This window comes from Symsagittifera roscoffensis, chromosome 1 (assembly GCF_963678635.1).
Source record: "Symsagittifera roscoffensis chromosome 1, txSymRosc1.1, whole genome shotgun sequence".
NCBI lineage: Eukaryota > Metazoa > Xenacoelomorpha > Acoela > Convolutidae > Symsagittifera > Symsagittifera roscoffensis.
The window spans coordinates 60,984,418-61,009,729 of record NC_087062.1 but is presented as its reverse complement, the minus strand read 5'-3'; the positions used below and the strand labels follow the sequence as shown (position 1 = coordinate 61,009,729).

At 37.7% G+C, this 25,312-nt stretch overlaps 2 protein-coding genes across 4 annotated transcripts in view; both read left to right on the top strand.

Moving 5' to 3' along the window:
* The first annotated feature begins 267 nt into the window (after window positions 1-267).
* LOC134846786 (rho GTPase-activating protein 5-like) overlaps window positions 268-25,312 on the top strand; it is a 34,198-nt gene continuing 9,153 nt past the window's right edge. Inside the window, exons 1-8 of one of the 2 annotated variants that reach the window (XM_063864187.1) lie at window positions 268-430; window positions 686-879; window positions 1,017-1,158; window positions 7,010-7,688; window positions 7,773-8,477; window positions 8,706-9,214; window positions 10,538-11,225; window positions 11,734-12,491. In XM_063864187.1, coding sequence (XP_063720257.1) covers window positions 319-430; window positions 686-879; window positions 1,017-1,158; window positions 7,010-7,688; window positions 7,773-8,477; window positions 8,706-9,214; window positions 10,538-11,225; window positions 11,734-12,491 — 3,787 coding nt within the window. In that variant the 5' untranslated portion in view covers window positions 268-318. Of the gene's footprint in view, window positions 431-685; window positions 880-1,016; window positions 1,159-7,009; window positions 7,689-7,772; window positions 8,478-8,705; window positions 9,215-10,537; window positions 11,226-11,733; window positions 12,492-20,058; window positions 24,884-25,312 lie in introns of those variants that run through there. The other variant, XM_063864180.1, reaches the window with a different exon arrangement.
* The window catches only part of LOC134846801 (centrosomal protein of 44 kDa-like), a 214,816-nt gene continuing 191,369 nt past the window's right edge, over window positions 1,866-25,312 (top strand). For both annotated transcript variants that reach the window (XM_063864195.1, XM_063864200.1), the window contains exon 1: window positions 1,866-1,876. The gene's annotated coding sequence lies outside the window, so the exon portion shown is untranslated. The remainder of the gene's footprint in view (window positions 1,877-25,312) is intronic.

The window sequence follows — 25,312 nt, the reverse complement described above, 5'->3', positions numbered from 1 at the left end:
ATTTTCATCTTTGTTGCCGCTGGGTACATTATCTTCCGATGCTTATGATACATTTTATTGTCTTGTCATGTTTTCGTTTCAAAACTAGCCTTACTCATTTTAATAGATCTAGTTTTTCGAATTTTTCGATTTTGTTTTCATTTTTTTGATTTGTATCGCAAGTGATGCGAAGCTCAGCTTCGCCGCTGTGTCTAAAACATTTATCAACATTTGGTTATGAAGCGATGCACATGTGCATTTCTCCTGGAATGTTTTTTTTTCAGAGATGGGTTGAATCACTATGATAGAAAACAGTATCACTTATCATGATTGTTTATCATGACCAAATCAAATCATCATAGAAGCCCCAATAAAGGAATTACCAATGAGAAGTATGTAAATATTGCAGTAGTAGGGCTATCAGGACCGCCATCTCTTGTCGGCGAAAACGGTTAGTCGTGACCTTACCTTTTTTCCTCTTATGGCACTTCCCATAATAGCTCCCCAGCCTTGTTTTTTTTTCTAAAATTTTAGACCTCTTTACGGTAGGATTTTTGGGAATGGCTGTAATATGGTGTGGGGCGTGGCGTGGTTTTAATGGGAAAGAGCCCTTGTATTTTAGATGGATTTGACTCCTAAGTTTTTCTAAAATTTGGACGCCTCACTAAAATTCACCCCCATGTACAAATGTTTTTTTTTGGACCAGGTGTTGGAAAATCCTGTCTGTGCAATCGCTTTGTCGAAGAAGAAGCCGATAAATTCTACCGTCAGCACATATCATTCATATGCCATCAAGATTTCGTCAGCCCAGTTGTTAATCGCTGCCATTTCCTGTATTGGGGTTCCAAATTGAAGACGTGTGCGATAGGGGATTCTTTTCTTGGCGATAGGTGGTTCAATGTAAGCAAATTTTACATAGCTTACTTTGTACTTAGAAGAGGTGGATTTTCGTTATTTAATTGATAATTATCAGTTTAACTGTAGATCAATATGGCCGTGAAATTTATTCTGTTAATTTTTGTTTTTATTCAATCTAGATTGTGGAACAGACCGAATTTGTTGATGACAAATCCTTTGTGCCATTCAAAAGTGTTGGAAATTTGAATTACGAAAGAAGATGCTGTTCTTTGGACCTTGAATCGCCTAATAAATTGAAGTACATCTCGAAACACCAACTTGGTAAGTAGATTGCTAATGCTGCTTTTTGAAAATAGTTATAGTGGTTTTTTCTAATTTCAGCTATTTTTGTTCCGATCATTTGAAAAATGGACAAGAACTTTGTATTTGGGTGTGTTTCAGTTTTTTCTTTTTTTTCCACGCAAAATCAGCTACCACAAACTTTTTTTTTTGAGTTTTTTAGCGCCTTTTCGAAATCAAAAGTTCAAAAATTTGCAAAAAAAAAACGAAAAACTTTTGAATTTTATTTTTTTATTTTTCTGGTCATTTTTCTGCAAAAACTGTTTTTCAATTTGCGTATTTTACTATGGCAGTCGAATATGCCTAAGCTCTAGTTTTTCGTTAAGACCCTTCTTCTGACACCACTTTGAAAAACCACACTAATTTGAAAAAAAAAGTTTTTTTTTTAAGACTATGGTCGGAACACTCTTTGCTACTTGCACAATAACCGGCTATTCTCGTTGCATCTGAAATTTTTCAAAGTTTAAGGCTTATTGTTGTTCCGGTCGCGATTAGTCGACAGTAAAAACGTTTTCTATATATTTTTTCAGTGTCGAGAAAAAGAATGTCCCACGTTTCACCCCACACACATTTCGCCCCTCTTAAATCTAGTGGAACATTTCGCCCCTCTTAAATCTAGTGGAACATTTCGCCCCTCACACATTTCGCCCCTAATAATTTCACATTTCGTCCTCAAACGTTTCGCCCCTAACTTATTAAACAGTTAATTAACCGCCGCTTTCTTAACGTACAATTTGAGGGGCGAAATGTACGTGGGACGAAATGTGCCAGTAATTTATGAGGGGCGAGTACCCGAGAAAAACGAGTTTGAGTTTTTTGTTTTTAATATCAAAACAGAATGAAGATTTTTTTTTTGTAAATTCGTTCTTTTGTACTAACTGCTTTTTGAAATTCAGTGTTTTGAATTTATTTACTTGCTGCTTTTATTTTTTCATTACTAAGAAAAAGACGCTAAACCATTGCACATGTAAAATTACTCAAATGATGGAAAAGGCATTTGAATCCACATATTGATTACGTTTTCTGGAAATGATAGGTGCTATAGTATACAATTGGATATGTAGAACAGAAAAATCAACTTACAGAATTAAAGTATTTGGAGTGCTTCTGGATACACAAACTTTTGCAGAATCACAAGATTTTCACATTTTGAGCGATGAATTTTGAGTTTTGAACATTTGAAATTCAACGAATAAGGTTGTGTTGGTTTTTGAAACTGCCATCAGTAGCAGTGGTGGCTTCAATTGCTTGTGATTTGAGTGAATGAACGATCATCTTAATGTCATCGTAGTCTTGAAGTGTCGAGTTTCGCAACCAAATTATAATGGATACAACTTCGAGGTTGATGATTTAAGAGGAGGTATCAGAAGGATACAGTAAATCGAAGATACAGAATTCAGTAATTCGACGGGATACTGAACGGCATTTTAATCTTCTATAAATGTATCTGTTGATTGATAGTTGAATCTTGTGTTCGGAATACGGGAGAGCAATTTTTCTTTCAATGCCGAATCAGTTCATGTTAGTAAAGTCTCTTCGATATTCGTACATCTTGCATCTTCTTATTCTTGTCTAATATCCACAGTAGACCCTCTGGGATGTTCAGTAGTCCCTCATCTTCATATAGAAAAATACTTGTGGTAGAATACTTGGAAAGTGAACAGTTTTTTATTTTGTATCACCAAGAAAGCCAGCCCTTTTTCGGTTTTGATGTTTTCTCCATAAAAATGACGTTTTATGAAATCGTTGAATTCGTTGGCTCTTTTCGTTCTTGGCACTTTGTCTGTAAACCACAAAGATAAATTGATAAAAAATAACGGCTTTTTGTTTGTTTATTTATGTTTGTCGGCTTAATTGCCTCGTAGAATTGCTTTTTTAAAATTGTAGTTGCATTTAGTGTTTTGATTTACTTCTGCTGTTTGAAATTTTACTAGCCTCGACTTCGTATATTTTCTTTTTTTCGCTTAAAAACTGTATCCGCCCAAATGATTTCGGAATTTCGATATTTTATCATCTTGGATACAGTACAAAGGGCATGCTTCTCAGCAGGTTTCGCAAATGGTCCCATTGACGGTTCTGAAGTATCCGAAGGAGTATGGCCCTTTGACATTGTAAAGCAGCATTTGCAGATATTAATGTTCTGAATATCTCTGATTGGTTGTATAGACGGGTTTCAATGCTACAGCAATTTGTTTTCCAGGATTGTTTGGATGGTTTTATCCTATTTTCTCTTGTCCATATTTTCGTGACGCATTTTAAGTGAAGTAATTGTCGACTTCATGATAAATCAATTTACTTGTCGTCTAGATCAAAGCAAAAAATTCCATTAATATCGATTTCGTTGGTGTCGGTGCGAATTGTCCGATTGGATGATTCAATATTTTGTTGTTTTGTTTTTTGTTGTTGGAGATTGTAAATGGCACTATCTGTACCCTTCTTACACTTGCGTCTTGTAATCGGGAACTGGAAATTTTCTCATTCGCTGTCTCTTAGAAATTGACGCGCTTTTTAAAAATAAAACTCCAATTGCTTATGGAGCTTGCATATGCTATCGAGGTATAACACCTGGAATTTCCATAGGTCTAATGTTTGAGTCCCAACCGGACTTTGTTTTTTGCTATTGAATCTATTTTTTCGGCTCAATTTTTGTTGGCGTAGTTTCCGCTCTGAAACAGCCAACAAATTGACCGCGCTTTCTTATAAGACTCCAATTGCTTAAGCAGCTTGCTTAGGGTGTCGAGGTAAAAAACCTGCTTAAAGGTCCATAGGTCTAATGTTTGAGTCCCAGCTGGACCTGGATTTTTGTTAGTGAATCTAATTTTATTTCGGCTCAATTTTTGTTGGCTGTTTCCGTTTTGATATTTTTTCAAAATATCTACTAATTTTTTTGCTCGTGGCATTAAGGGATTTGTGAGCATTCAATACACGACACAGGAACTGATGTAGCAGTTAAATTGCGAGCGACCAGTTTGGGGCCTCTCAATGTCAGCAGTCTTGTGAAGCCGCCATCTGCCGGACCTCTTAGTCCATAGAGGATATATCCATCTGTTTCTATTGGAGTCTCTTCGACAAATCTTTATGGAATATACATGAAGCTTTTCGCTCCCAATCATCTCCAACCATTATGGATTTTTATCGGGGCGGACTTCCCCAGAAGTCTGCTGCCTTGTCAAAAGGTCTTTCAAAATTGTTTGATTTTCTCTGTAAATTCGGGCTTCTGATTTGCCGATCACGGGCTTTAAAGGCCAAAGTTCCTTGTGGTTTCAAGCCAAATGGATCGCAGATCATTCTTAAAAAATCTATGTGCCATTGGCCCGTAAGTACGGCATATATTTTATGCATGTATCGTACACTGCGAGTTAACGAAGTAGGAAAGGTTATCAGCTGTCATATAGGCCGTGCTTTTCATGCATGTATCGTATACTACCAATTAACGAAGTGGAATCAGTTATTCAGCGTTTTAGGCATTTCCTTCGTTATTGACATCATCTCAGAGATGCAAGTACTAACCCTTCTGCTCGCAGTGAGTGTTGCTTCAGCTGCAAGTACAGCAAGCGCTCAGTCTCTACTTATGCGTACATGTCTTCAATGCACTGCTGTCCTAAGTTCATAGAAATGAGATTGTTGATCAAAATACCACCTCTTATCATCAGGCACAGTGCCCCATTGCTGTCGGTTTTTGTTTTTGGATTTACAGGGGTGGTTTTTTGGTCGATTCGCCTTTGACTGAAGTTATATCCATCATCGTTGTATGGAATCAGCAGGGGGTAATGTAAAGCATTGTATGCTCCGTTTCAGAAGTCCTAGTTGAGGTATCACCAGTAGGAGCCCTTTAGTTTCAAAATGATGTCAATTTTGCGGCAACCTTATTAGGAAGAATTCGTGCAATTTCATTTGCAACACGTGTGAGTTGCATCTGCAAGCATGCTCTCCTGTTGGTTTTCGGTCTGCATGAATAACTTATTTACAGTCGAGTGAAGACTTCTGTTCGATGGCGTACTTGAAAGAAAATACAAAAGGATTGATTGTATACCCGAGCCTTGTGGGTTCCAGCGAAGCGCTTGCTTGATTACCCTTGCGATAAGCAAGGGCATTGCAATCAGTACTAGACTTTTTTCCCCTGTAAACAAGTTTGTTCACGACTGACTCATTTCTAGTGTACTTCTGATTTCATCTCTAGTACTACCTTCTCAGCGTTCCCGGTCCACTTCAAATTCTTAGCATTCCCGGTCCACTTAGCCTGGAGGTAACAAATTTACCTGGTGCAGCTAAGGTCCGTGGTTCGATTCTGACCGATTCAAAAAAATTGTCGGCTTACTATTTCTCTGCTTATGTTTTATCGGCCTAGTTGCCCTATCGTAGATTTTTTTTCTTGCTTTGCGCAATTTACATTGTAGTTGCTCTTAGTGTTTTGATTTACTTCTGCAGTTTGTAAATTCTTGACTTGTATGTTTTTTGTTTTTGCTTAATTTTTTTTGTCCATATGATTGTGCCTTACATTTTATCGGCTTAGTGACCTATTTTTGAGTAGTTTCAAACGAAATGTTTTTTTAATGCTCACCTCTGGATCACACAATTTGCTAAAGTTTTAATAGATATTATAATTTAAATTTTTCATGGCGTCACTTTTTTTCGCCATTTTAGTTTTTTTCTTTTCCGTTTATCGGCTTTATTGGTTTCGGGCATTTTTATATCGCTTTAATGGCCTCATTTTGCGTCTGTTGACCAGCGAAAAAAAGTGTGCGTGCGTGTGTGTTTTGAGGTTGAGGGGGACTTAATAGTTTTTTATTATTCTGAAAATATTTTGAATTTTTTTTCGTCTTAGTTGGTTGCGGCTTGTTTTATCAGCTTAGTGGCCTCATATTGGTTCATTTGACATGCAATTTAAGGTTTTTTTTTTGGGTGAGTTGAAGGCGAGGGGGACTATAATAAGTCTTAAGTCTCGTTGATTTTTTCTTCGGCTTAAAGGGTTTCTGCTAAGGTATTTTCGGCTTTGTTGCCGCTTGGTAAATTTTCTTGCGATGCTTATTTCACATTCTTCAGATGCTAATTTCACATTCTTCAGATGCTAATTTCACATTCTATTGCCCTGTGTAATTGTTGTACCGCAAGTGATGTGAAGCTCAGTTTCGCCGCTGTGTACAAAATTGTCTTTTGAAGCGTATGTCGAGTCGAAGTGTATGTCAGGTCACAACTTCGTTCGTTCTATTTGAAGATTCAGCGTTTCCCTATTACTGCGATTTTTGAGTACACATTTGATACCTTTTCAAACCGGTAGATCTTCGTTTTTTGACTCAAACATCTTTTGGTAAAACAATGAACGATCCCTTGATGACCACGCACCCCGCTTCCATACAAAAAACTGATATGGCATTGGAGTTGAATGTAGACCGTTTAGCTAGCATAATAATATCATAGAATTGCTTCACGTAGGCCTCAAGATGACAAACGCTTGTCCTTTTCTCTTCGTTCTCCTGTTGGTATCAATACAACTTCCTCCGGCTTCAAAGATATTTGTAATGCGTGACCTTAAGGCATTGCAGGTGATTCAGAAGCTATGTTTCTTTTGCTAGCAGTATGAAAACACTTCTTGCAACTCAATTACAATCAAATTATTTTCCTTGGAGTACGTATGATAAATGTACAAACTTGGATTTTTGAAAGATAATTGAAGTATATATCACCTTTCAAACCTTATGCTCACTAAATTGTAGCTATGACAATATCAAGATACCTATTGTCTCTGTTTCAAGTTTTTTCGCTATTACCATCTGATGAGAAGTGTGTACATCTGTCAATTCTTTTCTGTAAATAATTTTGATAAAACTTCCAGGCATGGAGCAGGACTTCGAACAGGTGTACTTCCCTAGCAAGGGTCTCTCAGTGGACGGGTTTGTACTGTGCATTGATGTCAGTGAAGTGCGAAAAAGAGCAATGGCTACGCAGCTTAGTGTTTGCAATAGTCTTTACACAGCTCTATCAAAGACAAAGCGACCAATAGTTGTGGCTTTAACGAAGTTTGAGAACTACAGCAAAGAGAATCTAGAGGCCGCCAGGAAGTTCCTCTGTTCAAAGAAGACTCTCATAACTATAGAGACATCTGCAGTCAACAATGTGAACTGTGATCTGCCTTTCATTGCTATCGCATATATGCTTGAGAAAGCAACCCGTGCAGTCAATCAATTAGTATCAAGGTCAAAAATTTTCAGCTATGAAGTTATGAATGCGCAGAGACAGAAGTATCTGGAAAATATTTCACATGATTTTTCTGCTTTGCTCAATGAAAAAGTTACAAACCGAGGCCAGTCTTTTGAAGAATTTCTTGAAGATGATGACGATGGAAGATCGAAAGAGTTTGTCAAAGTGTTTGGTGCTAATGTGGCTGCTAAGAAGTTTGCCATGCACTTAAGTGGTATAAAGCAGCTCCATGAGCCAAATGAAGTATGCACTTACCTGAACATGTTACAATCAGCATTCGAGCAAATGTTTTCACAGGTTCCCTCGCAGCATAGGTAAATCACTACGATTTCTAATTCCTTCTTCACTTGACCAGTAGTGTAGCATACTAAATGGTAAAAGTTCATTTGTGGTTTTAGCTGTTGGGAAGCGGTCTTGGACTTAATTTATTCCCATGAACTTTTTGCACAATACTTTTGTACGCCATCTGACAATCAAGATGTTAAAGAGTCTAATGCAATAACGCGGATTCCTTTGGATTTTCTACAAACTCCCGAAGCTAAACAATGTTTCTCGAGACAGTGTGAAGCTATTCGGACTGACCAAATGGCCGCTTGTGCAAAACTAGAACTGACTCACTTGCTGAGCTGCTCTCCTTTAATCGGTGCCTCCAATATACACACTGTGACTTGGTCACATCTCATGCCTTATTTTGCGGACGCAGAATGCGTTAAAAATGGTTATCTCTCAGACGCCGACTGTGATGTTGTGCTTGAGACAGTTTTACTAGACATGAGACAAAGATACAGAGACGCTTTTCAAGAGCTTCTGTTTGAGAGTGTAGCCTTATTTATAGCTGTAATCGGCCAACTTAAATCCAGTGAGTCGGCAGGGGAATCATCTGTGTTGGGATCACATCATATGGATATAATCAGCGATGCTCTGAAAAGCGATGCGAGGTTTCTGTCCATGAGTGGAGGTATCCTATGTCACGACAGAGATACTATGATATGCAGACACATTCATTTCCTTCTAAATGCATCACGTCAGACTTGCTACTATGGTCCTAGTGGGAAATGCATGATGGATTTGATTTCAGAGCAACTTAAAGTGGCCTCTCGAAGGTAATTCAAAATGTAAAAATGATATTTTCTTTGTTCTACAGATTTCTTTTAATTAAAAAAAACGGGGAATTTCAATTTTCTCCACTTGATTCGGGACCAAATTTTGTGGTTTTAAATAATACGGGACGATCAAATTATAAATTAATATCTCTGTAACTACCTCCAGGTACCTTGTTCAGTGCTTATGATAAGAATAAACGCTATGTCATCTCAAATTGCGTGTTTCAGCTCCACGCAGAATACAGAGGAATCTCCGGTTAAGCAACACTCAGCATCTGTCAGTCCTTGTAAAGTAACAAAAGACACCAAAATGACTTCACATCGGAAGAGTGCTTCGTTTTTCAACCGCAACCTTCAGTCAAATCAAGCTGTAGGAAGAGGATGGGACATCTGCTTAGAAGCTGAAGATGTCTGGTTCGGAGACCGGAACCAATCTCGAAACACCAACCATCGAATTCTGAAGCCATCTAGATCTCATGGCTACGCAAATGTCGCAGGAGGCCTCATAATGGACCGAAGACACTACATCAACCATCAGTCAATACAGTCTTTGTCCCCGCAGAAGTTCGACGTGACTACAGGCATTTGCTGTAATCTGAAGCCGATCTCTTTTCAAATGCAGTCTTCTCTAGTGCAGTGCATGCGGAGTATGCATGCAGAGAATAAACTGAGCTCTCTCCGATTCGAAATCATATCCACAATCAAAGAGCTTGAAAGTGTACGAACACGCTGTAACTGTAAGTAGAGTGATAACGTTGTATGATTCAGCAAAACTTTCAAGTGTATTTTTTGATTTAATAGGAGTTTTTTGCTTGTTAATGAGTAAATTGCATTTTCATTTTGTGCATGCTCAATTTTACTTTTCGCGGTTGGTTTTTGATTCCGTTTAAGTTTAATTTAATTCCTTTGTTAAAAGGAAGGCAAACTCCACTATCGAATAGCAAAAAATGTAAAAGGTCACGGAAAACGTGATTGACGTCTTGTATCGAAAGTGGAATTCAATTTTCAGATTTCCCTGCAAAATAAAAATTTTACTAATTTATTCAGTTTTCTCTAATTTGGTCACTTTTATCGAAAAAAAGTGCCAATCATAAATTGTTCTGGAAATTCAAAAAATGTAAGGACATCTTTTTCGTTCTTTGAAATACGAAATATGAGATTTTAAAAAAACAAGTCAGTATATTTTTGCTGTACACTTGCGTTCATTTACTCTTATTCAACTGTCTGTTGGCTATTTAAGAGTCCAAGAACGGAGTTCAGACTCTTATATAAGTCGGGATGTTTTTAATTTTTCTAGGGAAAAGTTATAAAATTTGTTCAGGCTCAAATTTACTTTTTCGCGTTTTGTCTTTTGATTTTTTTTTAATTTCAGTTTATTGGCTTTGTTCAAAGGAAGGCAAACTCCACTATCGAACAGCAAATATGTAAAGGTCGCGAAAACTCAATTGACTTCTAGTTTCGAAAGTGAAATTTTCAGGTTTCCTAGCTAAATAAAAATGGGTAAAAAATACAAGTGGGAATTAAATTTAAAAAATCTTTGCGCTCAATGACTTTTTTCGAACTATCTGTTGACTATGTTCTTTAATCCTCAAATCATTTCATTTGTAAAATGAATGCAAATTTCACCAGCAAACATAAAAATGAAAGGGTCACGTAAAACGTGAATGACTTCTGGTTTCAAAAATGGACTTTATTTTCTGAATTCTCAGCGCAATAAAGAATTACCAGTTGATCCGGTTTTTCTAAGTGGTATAGCTTTGCGAAAAATATGCCAATAATGAACAGTATTTGAAAAATTCAAAGAGCTTCAATTTGTTTTTTTTTTTTCTAAGTTGAAAAATGTCTTTTTCGTTTTTTTTTGTGCTATTTTGTTCTTGCCTGTTGGCTAAGTTTTATATGGGCACTTCAAATTTCAAGTGGATAGTTTCGAAAATGTTTATTTAAAGAATTCTCTGAGGATTAAAGTTAAACCTATTGCTCCAGTTTTCTCAATCTGGGTTTATTTAATTTAAAAAAAAAATTGCAAACTTTCAGAGCTTTAAGGCCTTTATTATTTGTAGATTTCTTGTTGCTTTACTACGACAAAGATTCGCTCAGTTTCCTAAGTGACGTAACATTCCAACTAAACAGTGGTGTCCAGTGCACGATGGTGCTAATATGTGACCCTGCATTCTCAATCAACCATTCCACAGAATACAGCTCACTGCATTCATCCGGGAGGTGCTTAGCCAAGCGACTGTCCGGCTGTTCTTTAATGCAGTGCAGTCTAACGGAAACGGACAGTACTTGTGGGGATATAGTTAGCAGGGTGATACGTATGGTGGAAGCATGGGATAAAAAAACTGAGAGACCTGTGTCTTCAAAGTCAATTGACAGCTTGCTTGCGGTGAACGGAGAAGAAAACGACCATGAACTATTTTACCAGTCGACTTCAATTAATGACATTCGGTCGAGCTCCTCTCTAAAGCATAGTTTGCACGTTGCAATGTGCCTTCTCTGTGGTGACCAGAATCAGTTCGAGATATTAGAGGTGCTTGCTCCTCTTCTGTCCAACTCGAATTGTTATATAGCGAAACCGAATGGAAATTGTCTAATGATGGATTCAATCCTGGATATGCGAAAAGAGACTGTCAAGTTTTCAGTGGTGGCATTCCATGAACTTGCAGATCTGCTGCTGGCTGAAGATGTAGTACATGGCTATATCTTCATATATTCGCCTTCTAGAAGTGCTTCCCTGGCTAATATGAGGTAAGTGTGTCAGGAAAGTTATTCTTTTTTGCTCATCTGGTTATTTGTGGTATCCATTTTAGACGACGAAGCCTACATGCTTTGACAAATTTAAAGTTTAGAGAAAGCCAAGATGTTTTTTTTTTCGGCCAGAAAAATTCTCAAATTTATGTGAGAAGGCAAAGTAGGGTTTTCTTGGATTTCAAGATTCCCAAAAAAGCGTCAGAACTCAAAAGTATTATTGTGTAAAAAAAAAGTATAAACAAAGTTAAGTTCAATTGAATTAGCGGTGCTCAATAATCAAAAGTCATGGAGGATGGACTCGATATAGAGCTATGAATCCTAATTTAATTGCTTTTCATCATAATGTCGTCTTTGCTATATTTTACGAATTATTGCATTCGGCGAAATGTCTTTTTTTTTAAATTTCTTCCAATTTTGTTTTTTTTTTCCGGTCGACTTGGTTTTATCCGGTTAACTTTTCATGGTTTTGAAAAGTTAAATACATAAAAAAAGTTTTGTTTTATAGAGTTGTGGACCATTTGTATCCTTTGAATGCACATAGTCCCAGAATTCTCCTATCGGTTGAACCCACCCCTGACGCACCTCTCATCCAAAAACATAATGCTTCTATTTTCTCCTCGGCTTTGAGGTCCAACCTGCATCAGTATCAGCCTCCGAACACTCGCTTTATCTCGACAGGGATTAATTTTGCTTCTCAAACTGCAGTTTTTACTCCGTTCTTGCAGGACGTTTGGAACGCGAAACCTCAAATCGAAATTGAAGCAGCTAAGTTCCGTCACAGAATGCAACACAACTCTGCAATAAGTACCACGAACAAGAAACTGTACCAGAACGTAGTGCCATCTCGCTCTGTGTCACAATCACTATCGCCTAATCACGCGTATCACAAACCCAAGTGCCAGCAAACTTCTCCCAGAACAAAAGCCCAAAACCTTTTTCTCCCCTTCTTAAATCATTCGCAATCGGATGGTCAAAGCACGTTCTTGAACACGTTGAACTCAGAGCATGTTCTGAGTTCTAGTCAAGCAAGCTCCAGTTTCAATTCATCGCCGGCAAGAGAAAAAAAATTAATGTTTTCATCTGAATCAGTAGTTACAGTGCAGTCGTGCTCCAGAGTGAGTGATTTGGTCACGCCATTGGCAGTAGATACCTCTTCAATATCGGTTCCTCGTAATACTGGCAGCCAAGTGGTGGATCTGGATCACATGGAGCGAATCAGGAGTCCAGTCTCACCTGTGGCTCGTTTCAGTTCTAGGCCGTACAGTGAGTATGCGTGTTAGTTTATACATTTATACACCAGAATAGTCAGCTGCTGTGCTAGTAGTACGGAGTGTTCCGATCGAGGTCATTTTTGCAAAATACACGTAACGTTTTTAAAAGATTTTTTTTCGAGAAAGTTGAGCGTTAATATAAGCCTCACATGCTCAAGTTCAGTGTTAATTAAAAAAAAGTGGTTTAGCTCGTGTAGTTTTTCATTCTTTTCCGGGAAAATGCATCAATTTTGTTCACGATCAAACTTGATTTTTCTTGGTTTGAATTTTGATTTCATTACGCTTGCGATTAGCAAGCGTTTTCAAATCGGAATGTGGATTTTTTTTCGGGCTAACAACTAGTTTAACAAAATCAGTTGAAACACTTATGATGCTGCTGTGGTGACATGCTCAATTTCATGAAAAATCAAATTTAACCACTGGGTTGGTACTTGTATTTAGGGTAGTTTCAGGGGGTCTTTTTTTACAATTTTTTTTCCGGCTCAACTGGTGTCTGCTCAAAGATTGTCGGCCTTGTTTCCGCTTCGTAAGTTCTTTTCAATTGCTAATTACACTAGCGTCAGCTCAGTGTGTTATTACGAACACTTTTTTTTTTCTAGCTTAACTCGCAAATAAAACTGGTCATTGGAAGTTTTCACTAATGTGGAAATATGAGTAGCATTAGAAATTGCATAGCATCTGTTCTCTACGTTATTTGTGGCTAGTATTTAATCTTCTCTTCTATATACTAGTAGCCCAATTTTTTTTTCTAATTCGAAGCTCATTTTTTAATCTATCTATCCATCTATCTACTATTTAATTGGCGTTTCATGTGACACATGTTTAAGAAGTTCCTATGTTGAGATGTAAGAGAGAACTCTATGTTTGCATGTTCAAACTTTTTCAGCGTTTTATTTTTTTGCATGTTAAACGAAAGTGTTTTTGCACGTTTTAGCTATATCGTGTATTAAAACGCTTAGGAAATTTCATTTGGCCCTTAATTTAGAAGTCCCTATTTTAAGGGCTTCAAATAACTAAATATAAGTTTTGAATTTTCGACCGTTTTATATAAGCTTTATGACTTTATTCGAAAATTATAGTGCCAATTCTCAGCTTAAGTGTTCAATTCAGAAAACCGATTTTTGAATCTTCTCTTATTTACCGGCCACTACCTGCTTTTAGCAGAAAAAAGTTACGGAATTCGGAAAGCCAATTCTTGAACTTGACCGTTTTTTTTAAAATTTTTGTGAATTTGCTTAAATACCACTCTATCAAATCTGAGATTAAATTTTCAGTCGACAGAAACGATTGCGCAAAATGTTCCTGCAGAAACGGCTGCTCCTTTATTTTTTGTAGGAGAAAAGTTTTTTCTGTGAAAATTCCAAAAATCTCAAAAATTTAAATTCGTCTGACTTATTTTAGTAGAGAAACAATTAAGGTTTTGTGCTAAGTCCAATTTTTAAATACGCATTTTGTTCCGCATCAGTATAAAAATTTCAAAAAATTATCAAACACGTACCTCCAGCTTTAGCTGGGCTCTAGTTGTCCTTTATAGAAACATGCGAAATTTTTAGTTTACCCAGTTTTTTCAACTTTTTTCAATTTTTTGACATGCTTTTTTATGACTGTGTTGTATGTATCGCAAGTCAAGTGGTGCGAAGCTCCGCTTCGGCTCTGCTTTTATGTTCAATTCAAATTAATTCGCTAATTGGAAGGCAAAGTACGCTATCAGGTAACAAAATTGCAAATAGTAAGAAAAAAACGGTGAGTGGCTTTGTTTCAGAAGTGTATTTTCATTTTTAGATTTCCTGTGGGAATACTAACCTATCGTTTTCTCACTAGGCTTGTTTCGTCAAAAAGATTCAAACATGAAAAATTTCTGAAATTGAAAGAGCTTTAAGGGTTTTATATTTTTTGAAAAGAGTCATGAATGTGGTGAATATTCGTATATAGTTCTTGGTGATTTTTTTTTTCAGGTAAAACTCTTTGAAATTTGTTCACGTTAAAATTTCGCGTTTTCATTTTTGATTTTTTGGCTCACTTCGTTTCCTTTGTTGGTAGGAGAGCAAACTAGTATTATACAGCAAAAGTGTAAAGGTTATCAAAACGTAATCAACTTCTAGTTTCCAAAGTGGAATTTAATTTTCAGACTTCCCAATGGAATGAAAACTTGACCTAATAATCCAGTTTTCTAAAATTAGGTTATTGTTATTACCCTTGCGATAACAAGGGTATTGCAACCGGGTAGTAGACTTTTTTCTGTAAACAACTTTGTCCACAGGACTCGTCTGGACTCATTTCTACCTTGTTTCATAATGTATTCCAATTTCGTAGCGTTCCTGGCCAGTTTAGCCTGGAGGAAACGATTATGCCTGGGACGGCAAAGACCAGGACCATATATTTTTTTCAAACGGGAAATATTCAATGTCAAAAAAAGTTTTCGGCCAATTATTTGTCTGCTTATCTGTTGTTGGCTTAGTTGTCACAACTTCGAAATAATTTTTTTCTAAGCGTTTTTTAATGTTGCTTTCAGTGTTTGATTTACGCCTGCATTTTAAAATTTTTCTTGCCTTGACTTCATTTTTTTTTGTTTCGCTAAAAAAAATTCCTCTGCCAAAATCATTTCGACCTGTTTTTTCGTCGGCTTTATGACCTAATGATGAGACGTTTCAAGATCAACACAATTGTAGCACCCCCCTCCGCATTTTCCAAGTTGCTTGTATCTTAAACAATCTGTTTGTTGAAATTTCATTTTTAGCTTTGGGCAGTTTAAAAAAATTTTGAAGTTTTTTTGGAAAATAGTTTTCACAGAAACTTTTCCTGATTTTCAAAAAAGGAGTATCAATTGAAAGACCGCATATTCTTCTGTGTGCCTGCACACTCCCCTAGAGTGTTTTTTTACTCAACCCCTGTCTACAACCTTCGAAAAAGTGTCGAGGAATGTAGGACCCATATTTTTGATTGTTTTGCCGTTTTCTCGAAAACTACTCTCAAATATGAGATTTTAGTTTTAATTGATATAATTGTTTTGAAAAGCTCCCCTGCATAAGTGGCTACGACGAAATTTTTTGCACCTAAAGGATGGGCCTCGGAATAGTCAGTTTTTTGATTTTTCACCGTTTTGTAGATCTCTACTTTTCTCGATAAATAACCTCTCAAATATGATATTGTGAGTTCAATGATGAAGTAACAGGTAGTGCATCAGCGGACACCAACAAAAAGTTTTACGCAAGAAGTTATCGCCCTCTGAAAAGTCGAGTTTTTGATTTTTTGAGAGCTTGCATATAAACTTTTTGAATGTTCTCGGGGTTCAATTCTCAGAGCGGGCTTCGGGAAGATCGTTTGCTTATGCAACTACACACAAATTTTTTGATTCCATTAGTTTTGGCCTTCGGAAAAGTAGAATTTTTGATTTTGTGACTGTCTTTTTTTAAGAAATTGATTTTTCTCGATAACTACTCTCCCAAATGTGTTTTTGTGGGTTCGATGAGATAACGAGTAGTGGAACGCTCATCTGCATAAGCGCACACTAACAAAAAGTTTTACACAAAAAGTATTGCCCTCTGAAAGTCAAGTTTTCGAGTTTTTGACCGTCTTCTCAAAGTTTTCGATTATTCTCGAAAACTACCCTGCCATACTTGAAATTTTGGGTTCAGTTCCCAAAACGGATTTGACATTTCCTTTGCTTATGCGGCTATGCACAAATTTTTTAACTCTTAAAATTTTACCCCTCGGAAAAGTAAAAGTTCTGATTTTGACCGTTGTTTTCTAAGTTTTTGACTTTTCTCGAAAACTACTCTCCCAAATCTGAGGTTTTGGGTTCAATAAAATTGCAGATTGCCCGAATCCCTTCTGAATAACCTTGTTGATTCCGTTTAAGATTCTCGGAATCGTCAAATTTTTGATATGTTCGTTTTTTTTTTTCTCGCTAACTATCCTGCCTGATCTGATATTATGGGTTTAATCGAATTAACAGGTTGTTGAAAGCCTACCTTTCAAATCAGCTATGCTCAGTTTGTTTAAGAAAAAAAGTTATAGCCTACAAACAAATCAAAGTTATGAAATTTTGACAGTTTTTTTGGAAAGTTATTGACTTTATGCGAAAACTACTGGGCCAATTCTCAGTTTGTGTTAAATCGAGAAACCCGGCTTTGAAAATGTTCTCTGCTTAAGCGGCCATAACCTGCTGTTTTCAGAAAAACGCTATGGATTTTGGAAAGTCTTTTGAACAGTTGTTAGATTTTTCGACTTTTTTTTAATTTTGCAACTATTCGAATTTTCTTAAAATTCACACAAACAAATCTTGGAAAAAAGTTCCATTAAAAGAACGGGTTGCAATAATTGTTCTTGCCGAAGCAGCGATTCCCTAATTTTTTGTAATAGAGAATGTTATCTCCTTGGAAAAATTGATTATCCCAAAATTTCGTACTTTTCTCACTTATTATAGCCGAGCAATATCTAATGTTATTGGCAAGTCTTATTTTTGAAATCACACTTTTCATGCCGCATCATTATAGCAAACTCATTCAATTTTAAACACTACTTCTTACTTTAGCTGGGCCTGTAGTTATTTTTTATCGAAACTTCGGTTCACCTAGTAATTTTCAACACCTTAAATTTTTTTTCGACTTATGTTTTCTGTTTTTTTTTGTATTCGTCTGTGTCAAAAAATTGTAAATAATAAGTTGTTCTTGAAGTTGAAGAGCTTTAAACCTATATGTTTTTCATTGTGAAACTCATAAGTTGAAGTTTTTCCTCAAAAGTAAGGAAAAGTTTTCTGTTTCCTTGCGTTCATTGAATCTTTTCCAACTCTCTGTTGGCTATGTGTATTTTTTTTTCGTTTTTTCAAAGATGAAAAGTCTGAAAATTTACATATTCACGGCTTGAATTTTTATTTGTTTTTCAAGTTGAATTCTTTTCCTCAAAAGGAAGGTAGTTTCGAAAGTGGGTTTTAATTTTCAGTTTTCCCAGTAGAATTAAAACTTAGGCTTTTGATCCATTTTTTAAGTTTATTTTCATCAAAAAATAGTCATTCTTAAATTTTTCTTGTAAATTAAAGAGCTTTAAGGCCATTTCTTTTTTTTTCAAAGTTGAAGTTAATCGAAAAACAAGTCAGTTTTTTTTCGGTTTCGTGGCTTTCGTTTACCTTTTACCAACCCTCTGTTGGCTATTTTTTGCTTGCGTGTATTTTTTGTAAAAGAACCGATTGAAGCTGTCAAACCCACTCTAATTTTCATGCTGAATTTTATGGACAAATTTTTTAAAACTAGCTAGAGATCTTTGAACATTTTGAGAACTGTTTTAAGTTTAAGTTCTGGACAGTTTGGTTGATGAAAAACTTTTTAGAAACTGTTTCAGGCAAATTTGATATTTTGATTCAATTGATCAACGATTGCAAAATGTGGTGGATCAATTCGGTACATCAATACTAGTTGAGCTGAATTGTATTGAAAAAAGTTTTAATAGCTTGCCTTGAAATTATAATTTAAAAATAAAATGTTTTTTTTTTTACGTCACATTGAATGTCTTGGCTATTGAACGTCATCAAACAAACGTAATCAAGTTCCTTGTCATCAGATTGATTTTTTCGCGAAGAGGGAACGGTTGCAACTCATTAACCGAATGAAACTCAATTTTTTTTGTTCCATCGATCTGATGTATTTTTTCCAAAAAGATAACGGTTGGCAATTGATATGTTGCCAACCTTGTTTAACTCCAGTAAAATTATAAGAAGCTTCATTTAGCTCTGCCTTGGCCTACAAAAATCACAAGATTAGCCTGCGAATTTTTTTTTCTATTAAATTATATTTTTTTCATTTTTTTGTTTCTTATTCATTTTTGAAACTTTTTTTGATGATTCCAATATCACTAATTTTCTATGCTTTGGTATATTTTAACATCACATACGAAAAGAATCAACATTGATATGTCTTTTGTTTTTAATTTTTTTTTCAAAGTGGTTGGAACATTCTGTGCTACCTGCACAGCAGCTGTCTCTCCTTTCTCTCTAAGTTCTGGGAGAGTTTCTTTTTAAATTCATTAAATCAATTTGCCAAATTGAAGGGAAATTACGCTCTCTAGTAACTAATGTCAAAAATGTAAAGTAAAAATGTCAACCAAATTTCAATGGTTGCATCATAAAATGTCCATCATAAGAGAATTTTTCTGAAAACTTTAGTCACCTCATGTATATTCCCGGTGGTTTCGATATTTTTGAGACCAATTGCAAAATAAATTTGCGTCAAATTTTAGCGGCTTCCTTTTGTCATGTTTTTTGAAACTATTTTGGTTGGGTTAGGTAACTCAGTTTTGCTTGTGTGATCATTGTCCCATGCAGTTTTTGAATGTGTACTTTTAAAAAAGTAGATGTCTATCAATAAGAATGTTTTCAGTAAGGGTAAAATGAAGATGATTCACTAGTAGTCTCGTACTCCCATTCTGGAAGAACATCCCATCTTTCTTGTGACGGCTGGTACTGTGCTTCAGCGTATTTTATAAACGCAGCTTACAATCTGCTCATGATCGAAATTCCTCGAGAAATTCGTGGTAGAGAGGTTCATTGAGGAAGTAGTTTAATTAATTATTACTGCCTGAAGTACTAAAAGGGTTTTGGCGCTTAAACGACCATGCTTGTTCGATTGAACCTTGGGCCGTTTTAATCATTTTGAAAGGCTTTTGGTGATAAGCTAAGCAGAGTAGTTTGCTATTGCTGTGTTTGAAGCGGAACAAATGTCTTTACCTATCGCATTTCAACATTAACAGGTACTTAAACGTATACCTATGCATTTTGAACTCAAGTCTTGAGTCGAATTCTTTGATGTTTCTGGCGACTTGCGAAGTATACGAACGAAAAGAATTCTGTATTTGAATAACTTAAAACAACGCTAAGGTTGATCGCATTTAGCAAGTTAAATTGAAATCAAGCCTGATCAAAACTGCTGAGGCAGCTTACTGTAATGGTGATATTGGCTTGCTAGTGGCCGACCATGTAATCCAGAATTCGATTTCCCGATCAAATAATACAGGGAGAGAGCAAGTTGGAAAAGCTTATGGCTAGAACAAATAGAGAGGTTCCGTCGAAGCTGTTGCCTGTTGCGCAATGCCACAGAGCACATGTGAACTAACTAGTCTTTTCTCGCGATCAAAGGAAACGGAATTGCAGTGAGAATGGTTTCTTGTGTGAAAGGTTCCCAGCAAGAATAGAAGGCAAACAGAATCATTTGGAGCTCTTTATCAGGTACGAAAAGTATAGTGAGTGTCTCCTCGTAATTTCCGGGCGTTTGTTACACATTCTGTTTTCCATGGGTTACCGAAGAGATTTTCAATATTGGAGAGTCAACGGCAAAGTTTGCGTCCAGGGGGAGACATAAAGCTGAAATTCATTAAGTTGTTTACAACAGTTGCGTGTTGTTTTCTAAACAAGTCTACTGCCCGTTTTGGGAAACAGTAAACCGAAGAGCTCAAAACAAAACATGGATCAGTCATGCTTCTGCAGTGCTAGTTTCCCTTGACGTTGATCCTGCCTACTAACCTAGCGTGTCTTGAATTAGTTTATTTTCTCATTGGCTAGTTAGCACGTTCGCTGATTTTGTACAGTGGCTAAGTACTTTGGTTACTTATTTTCGACCTGAATCCGTTGGTTGTCCTAGCTCAATATGAATTGTGTCAATTGGTTTGAGACACTGTAGTAAAATACTTACCAAAAGAGCCGTGCCAATTACCACCACAAGCCAAACTGCTTCAACTGCGGATAGATCGAAGAGAGCAAACAGCGCAGCGCACAGAAATTACTCATTGGCGTTTTGCTTCCTCGGTAGTTACTTACAGCATGATCTCCCTATTATTTATTCCAGTTATGGATCAATCGGACGAAATATTTGGTCATTATGAAAAAATGTAGAAAACCTGTTTAGTTATTAACTATCGACGTGGATTTATTGGTGTAAATACTGGGTTTCTTGGAATGTAGAGCGTCCAATATGAGCACTGTAACCAAAGTTGATCAAACTCATTTGATCAGTTCAAACGGCCAGAGACGTTCTCAATCTGACGCTTGGATAAGCAAGCAGGACGTGAATAACCCGAACCTGTCTAAAAAGAGTAAAATTAACCAATCTATTTGTGGTTCAACAAAACGCCAAAGCGAAAATATCGATGCAGACGCTGAGAATGACGACGATAGCGAACATCTTGGCAGATGTAGGTCGCCCACAATAAATTCAAACTTCGCCAACAAATATAAAAGAAAAACTTCACCTAGAAGTAGGCATGGATCCAATTCGAATCGTGTGAGTGCTGCATCGGATTCGACAAACACGTCTGAATGCGATCCTCGTGGTAGTTACAACGGAAGTTCAGGTATCGCAAAGGGCAATTCACAAAACGTGTCGAACAGCAAACGGCTTATGAATCTTAGTAAAAAATATTTACATGAAACTTTTGAGGGACGAAAATGGAATCGATTTACTCTCGGGACATTGCCTAGGCGAAAAGGTGGGAATGGCGATAGCGGCTCTGCCGATGAGGAAGACGATGACAATGATACGGATTCTTTGGTCTCATCCTCAGATGATGTCCTTGACAAATCTCTGGAAGATGCCGATGTGACGCCAAGTGCGACTAGTATAGTATCGAAGAACTCCCAGGCATGTCAAACTAGTTGCATGAAGATTAGTGTAGACTCAGTCGCAACTGACAGAATAAAAGGGAGCAATCCCAAACCCAAACAGAAAACCAGGGTATCCCAGGCTAAAATGGAGGATAAAAAAGTGGGAGACAGTTTGCCCCGTCCGATCAAAACGGGCAGAAATATATCGGTATACAAACCACCTAGCTCAAATGCAAATTCAAAACCTGGGAATCATGGCGTACCGAAGTCGGTTTCTTCGAGTTGTCAAACAACTGAAAACGTCAGCAATGAATGTGTTTATGAAAACATGGAACCAAATGCTGCACCGCCAGTCCCTCCGAGAACCTACCTTCATCTACCGCTGGATACCCAGAGTAACCAAACACCTCCCGTTCCGCCTCGAAAACCTTCGATTACACCCGAAGATGGCAGACAAATCCTGCCTAGAACACCTGTTGAATCTAACCGACATTCTACGGCGTCGTCAAATTGCTCGCTGCACAGTGATCAGAGTCTACTGCGCAATCCACATCGTCCCAACCGAAATTACCTGAACCAGGAAAAGCGACAGAGCCAAGACAGTACTGGTAGCACATGCAAAAGACACTCGCAGCTGCTGCACGCGACTTACATGCATAACATAGAAGAGCAAATCAGAGTGCAGCTAGAAAACGCCGAGAAAAGAAAGTCAGGAGGCCATATGATGCAAATGCAGACACGAAGTCACAGCTGTGATAGAACTATTACCCCTACTACGCCACCAGGGAACTCAGAAGCCTCTAAAGCGTACGTTCCGATGCACAGTTATGTTCTACCTAGCCAAACACAGTTACACCAAGCTGGTTGCAGAAATTCAAGAAACTTCTCAATGATGGCGAATAACCAGCAAGTCACGACTCAAGTTTCGAATCAACAAGTAAGCTCACAAGGAGCGAACTATACAAGATATCAGAGATCACGTAGCCAAGCATCAACTAAGGAATATCCCAAACAAGGTAGACTATCCAGGTTTTTCTCGAGGGGTAGATCAGTCACTAATGACAAGAAACCTAGCCAGAATTACATAAATTTTAACCAGGGGCAACAGAATTGTCACGACACAGGAACTATATCACAAGAGATACTTTCAGCCGGAGAAGACGCTAAACAGTTTGCGCTCAAAAGAGCTGCTCTGCAAAAACAATTGGCAGCTACAAAGACTGAAAACTCAACCGTTAATGAAAATTTGAATCGACTAAATTCTGGAGAAATGCAGGTAGTCGAAGTGAAATTATCTAAGACGAATCCATTTTATGACCAAATGATAGAGGAAACCAGGATCTCAGAAGACAGACCATCCGTGATCCTGCCTGTGTCCAATTCTAGGTCTTCTATAAACAGGAATCTGAACGAGTTTATTGACGTAGATGATGTTCCAATTTTGCCGCCAAAAGATAGGAAAACGCAAAGTCTCACTCTAGGAGACTCAGCTAAAATTGTAGAAAAAAGCAATATCAGTCGTAAATTGATGAGCGTTCTCCGCTTTCCGTTTAGTCGCAGAAACTCAAAGCATGGACGAGACTCACGAAGCGAGGCTAAAAATATTTTACCTGCGGCGAATGCTAGTGCGCGCGGTTCAACAGCCTCGGCGGCATCTTCCAGAAGACCAGCTTCTTATGTATCCAATGTATCAAACTGTAGCAATGGATCTGAGTATTTTAACAGGAAAAGTGTTACGACATTAAATTCCCATTCGAACCGTCTATCAAATGCTGCAGCTTTACCAGTTTCTATTCACCCCTCTACAAGTGTAACTGGTGTTGATAAGCAGGCAGGAAGTTACCGTCATATCCCCTCTTCTCTGAGCGGAAGTGGTGAACAACTCATAAGACCAAATCGAAGCAGTTTTGGAGTCTCTTTTGAAATAACGAACAGCTCGGTGAAACAATTGGAAGCAGCAGGATCCCCAATCAGTCGCCAAAGCAATAAAAACAGATTCTCTTCACCAATTCGCACTGAACAGCATATAGCCGGCTTGGAGAGCCGAGAGTACGACACACCTCATGATGCTGCATCTTCAAATGGAACCATGAAGTCAGGAGCTGTTTCCGCAGAGTTATACGAGACGTTAGACTGCGGTTTAGACGAACACGGCCGAGACCGAAGTATCAGATCCAATTTTACAACTGTTTCCAATGCTACGCCTACCAGTACTGGACCGAGGTCTGATGGCGTGCATGTTAGCAAGAAATCATTGCGACAGTTGAGTCATCAAACACCCCTGACAGTCACAACTAATGAGAAAACCTTGTTTTCGGAAGTCTCAACCTTCCCATTAAATAAAACATCACCCAAATCCAGCCCCGATGGCTGTGATGTTTCAAATAAGCTACAAACGCAAAATGTTAATATCAAAAAACCTCCGACAAAATCCTCAGCTGTGTTTGTCACTGTTAACATTGGCCCAAAGAAAACCAGTCCTAGTTTAAACCAGTCAAGTCCAAGGGTCCCTAAAAGGAGTCCTCTGATGTCGACTGAGAGGGAACTGAAAAAAACCAAACTTCCTTTTATTCAGCCTCCATCGGCACCTACTGTGACATGCAACTCGAACTGGTCTTCCAGTGCTCCATCGAGTGTTCAAGTTACACCTGTCAGACCTTCTTCGTTTAAGTTTGTAGACATGGAATCGACGAGTATGTCGGGGTCCCAGGAATTTAACGTCAACAACCAACAGTCTCAGGTGTCAAGATTATCGTCACAGTCAGAACGGAAGCTGAACAGCTTAACTGGAAACATAAACACTGTTTTCAATGTTCATATTGATGATGTGCCGGATAAGTTGGTCACAACAGGTGTTCAAATTCCCCAGCAGCAAAAGATGTCTCCAAAAAGTCCGCTGGGACATTCACCCACAGGCTTAAACCCCCAGCCAAAAACTACTTTAAGTTATGCGCCTCTTAACACTAGATTGGACACAATCATGAGCGAGACTTCCTGCGATGAGTTGGAAACTAGTGGTTTTCGAACCAACTCAGATTCAGACGAGTATAAGTGTCTGCTGTCTGGTAAACACGCCTCCACAAAGAATGACGATAAGAAAAATGAGAAATGGGACGTCAATAACGACCCAATTCAAAGTGACTTTGAGAGGACATTCGAAGATGTGGTGTCCGAAGCAGATTATATGTCGGAAGCCGAGTTTTCTACGGTTGATCGGATGACCTTCAATAGTCGTGTGTTTGGTCTCTCGATGTGGAAAAACAAGCCAAATGTATTCAACGGAGGTGTCGCTCCTCCAGAGCCGATTCCAGAGGTTCTGTCTCAAGATTTCAACGAAGCCGTGAAATTACAGGTTGCTCAGATGGAATCGTTGAATAAAGAACCAAAGCAAACCACAAAAATAAATGAAATTTATCCGGAAAAACTGCCAGTATCGATGAAAAATTTGCGAGATATACGAGATGTGGATTTCTCAGAGTTTTCTCGACAGCTGTCATTGACGGAAGCTTTCTCCGTCGAAGATAAAGTGAGGGGATACCATCCAGATTCCTTGCATGAAAGGTATCCGGATCAGATGAACATACCAGCTCGTGTTTCTCCAGGAGCAAAGAGCAGTAGTTGGGGAAGGGGTTCTGTGAGCAGTGCCATATCATCAGTCAGTAGCAGGCCTCCCACCAGAGCAAGTCATTTGCTGAACGAAAACGAAGATTGCGATTACTTTGACGACAGTCCCTTCCAAAATGAGTCTGATTTTTTCACCAATTCATTGACTTCGGAAAAGAAATCAAAGCCAACAGGTGATGCAAACATGATAAGATGTGGTCCAATAAAATGTTATTTAGAGTGGGATCGTTTTGAGTGAAATACTCACTGATTCATCGGGTTAAAATCTATCGGGTTCTCAAAATGCGCGAAGTTTGCAGTGGTAGGTAATTCGCAAGTATATAGTTTTTGACATTTATAAATTCCAAAATACGATCAAATCATGCAGGGCAAAAATTGAATATTTTTGAGATTAATTCAGGCTCATCTTAATTGCACAAATTTTAGTGACAATTTATTTTGACAAGGCAGATGGGTGCGGGTAACTTGTTCGGTGAGCGTTTGTTAAAGAACCTTCGTTGTTAGCTTAATTTCATTCAAAGGGTCAAATCAATTTTTCACAAATTGTCCGAATGTCGGGTAGTTACGCTTATGTCAAGAATATGCGGGAACTCTGTTAGATT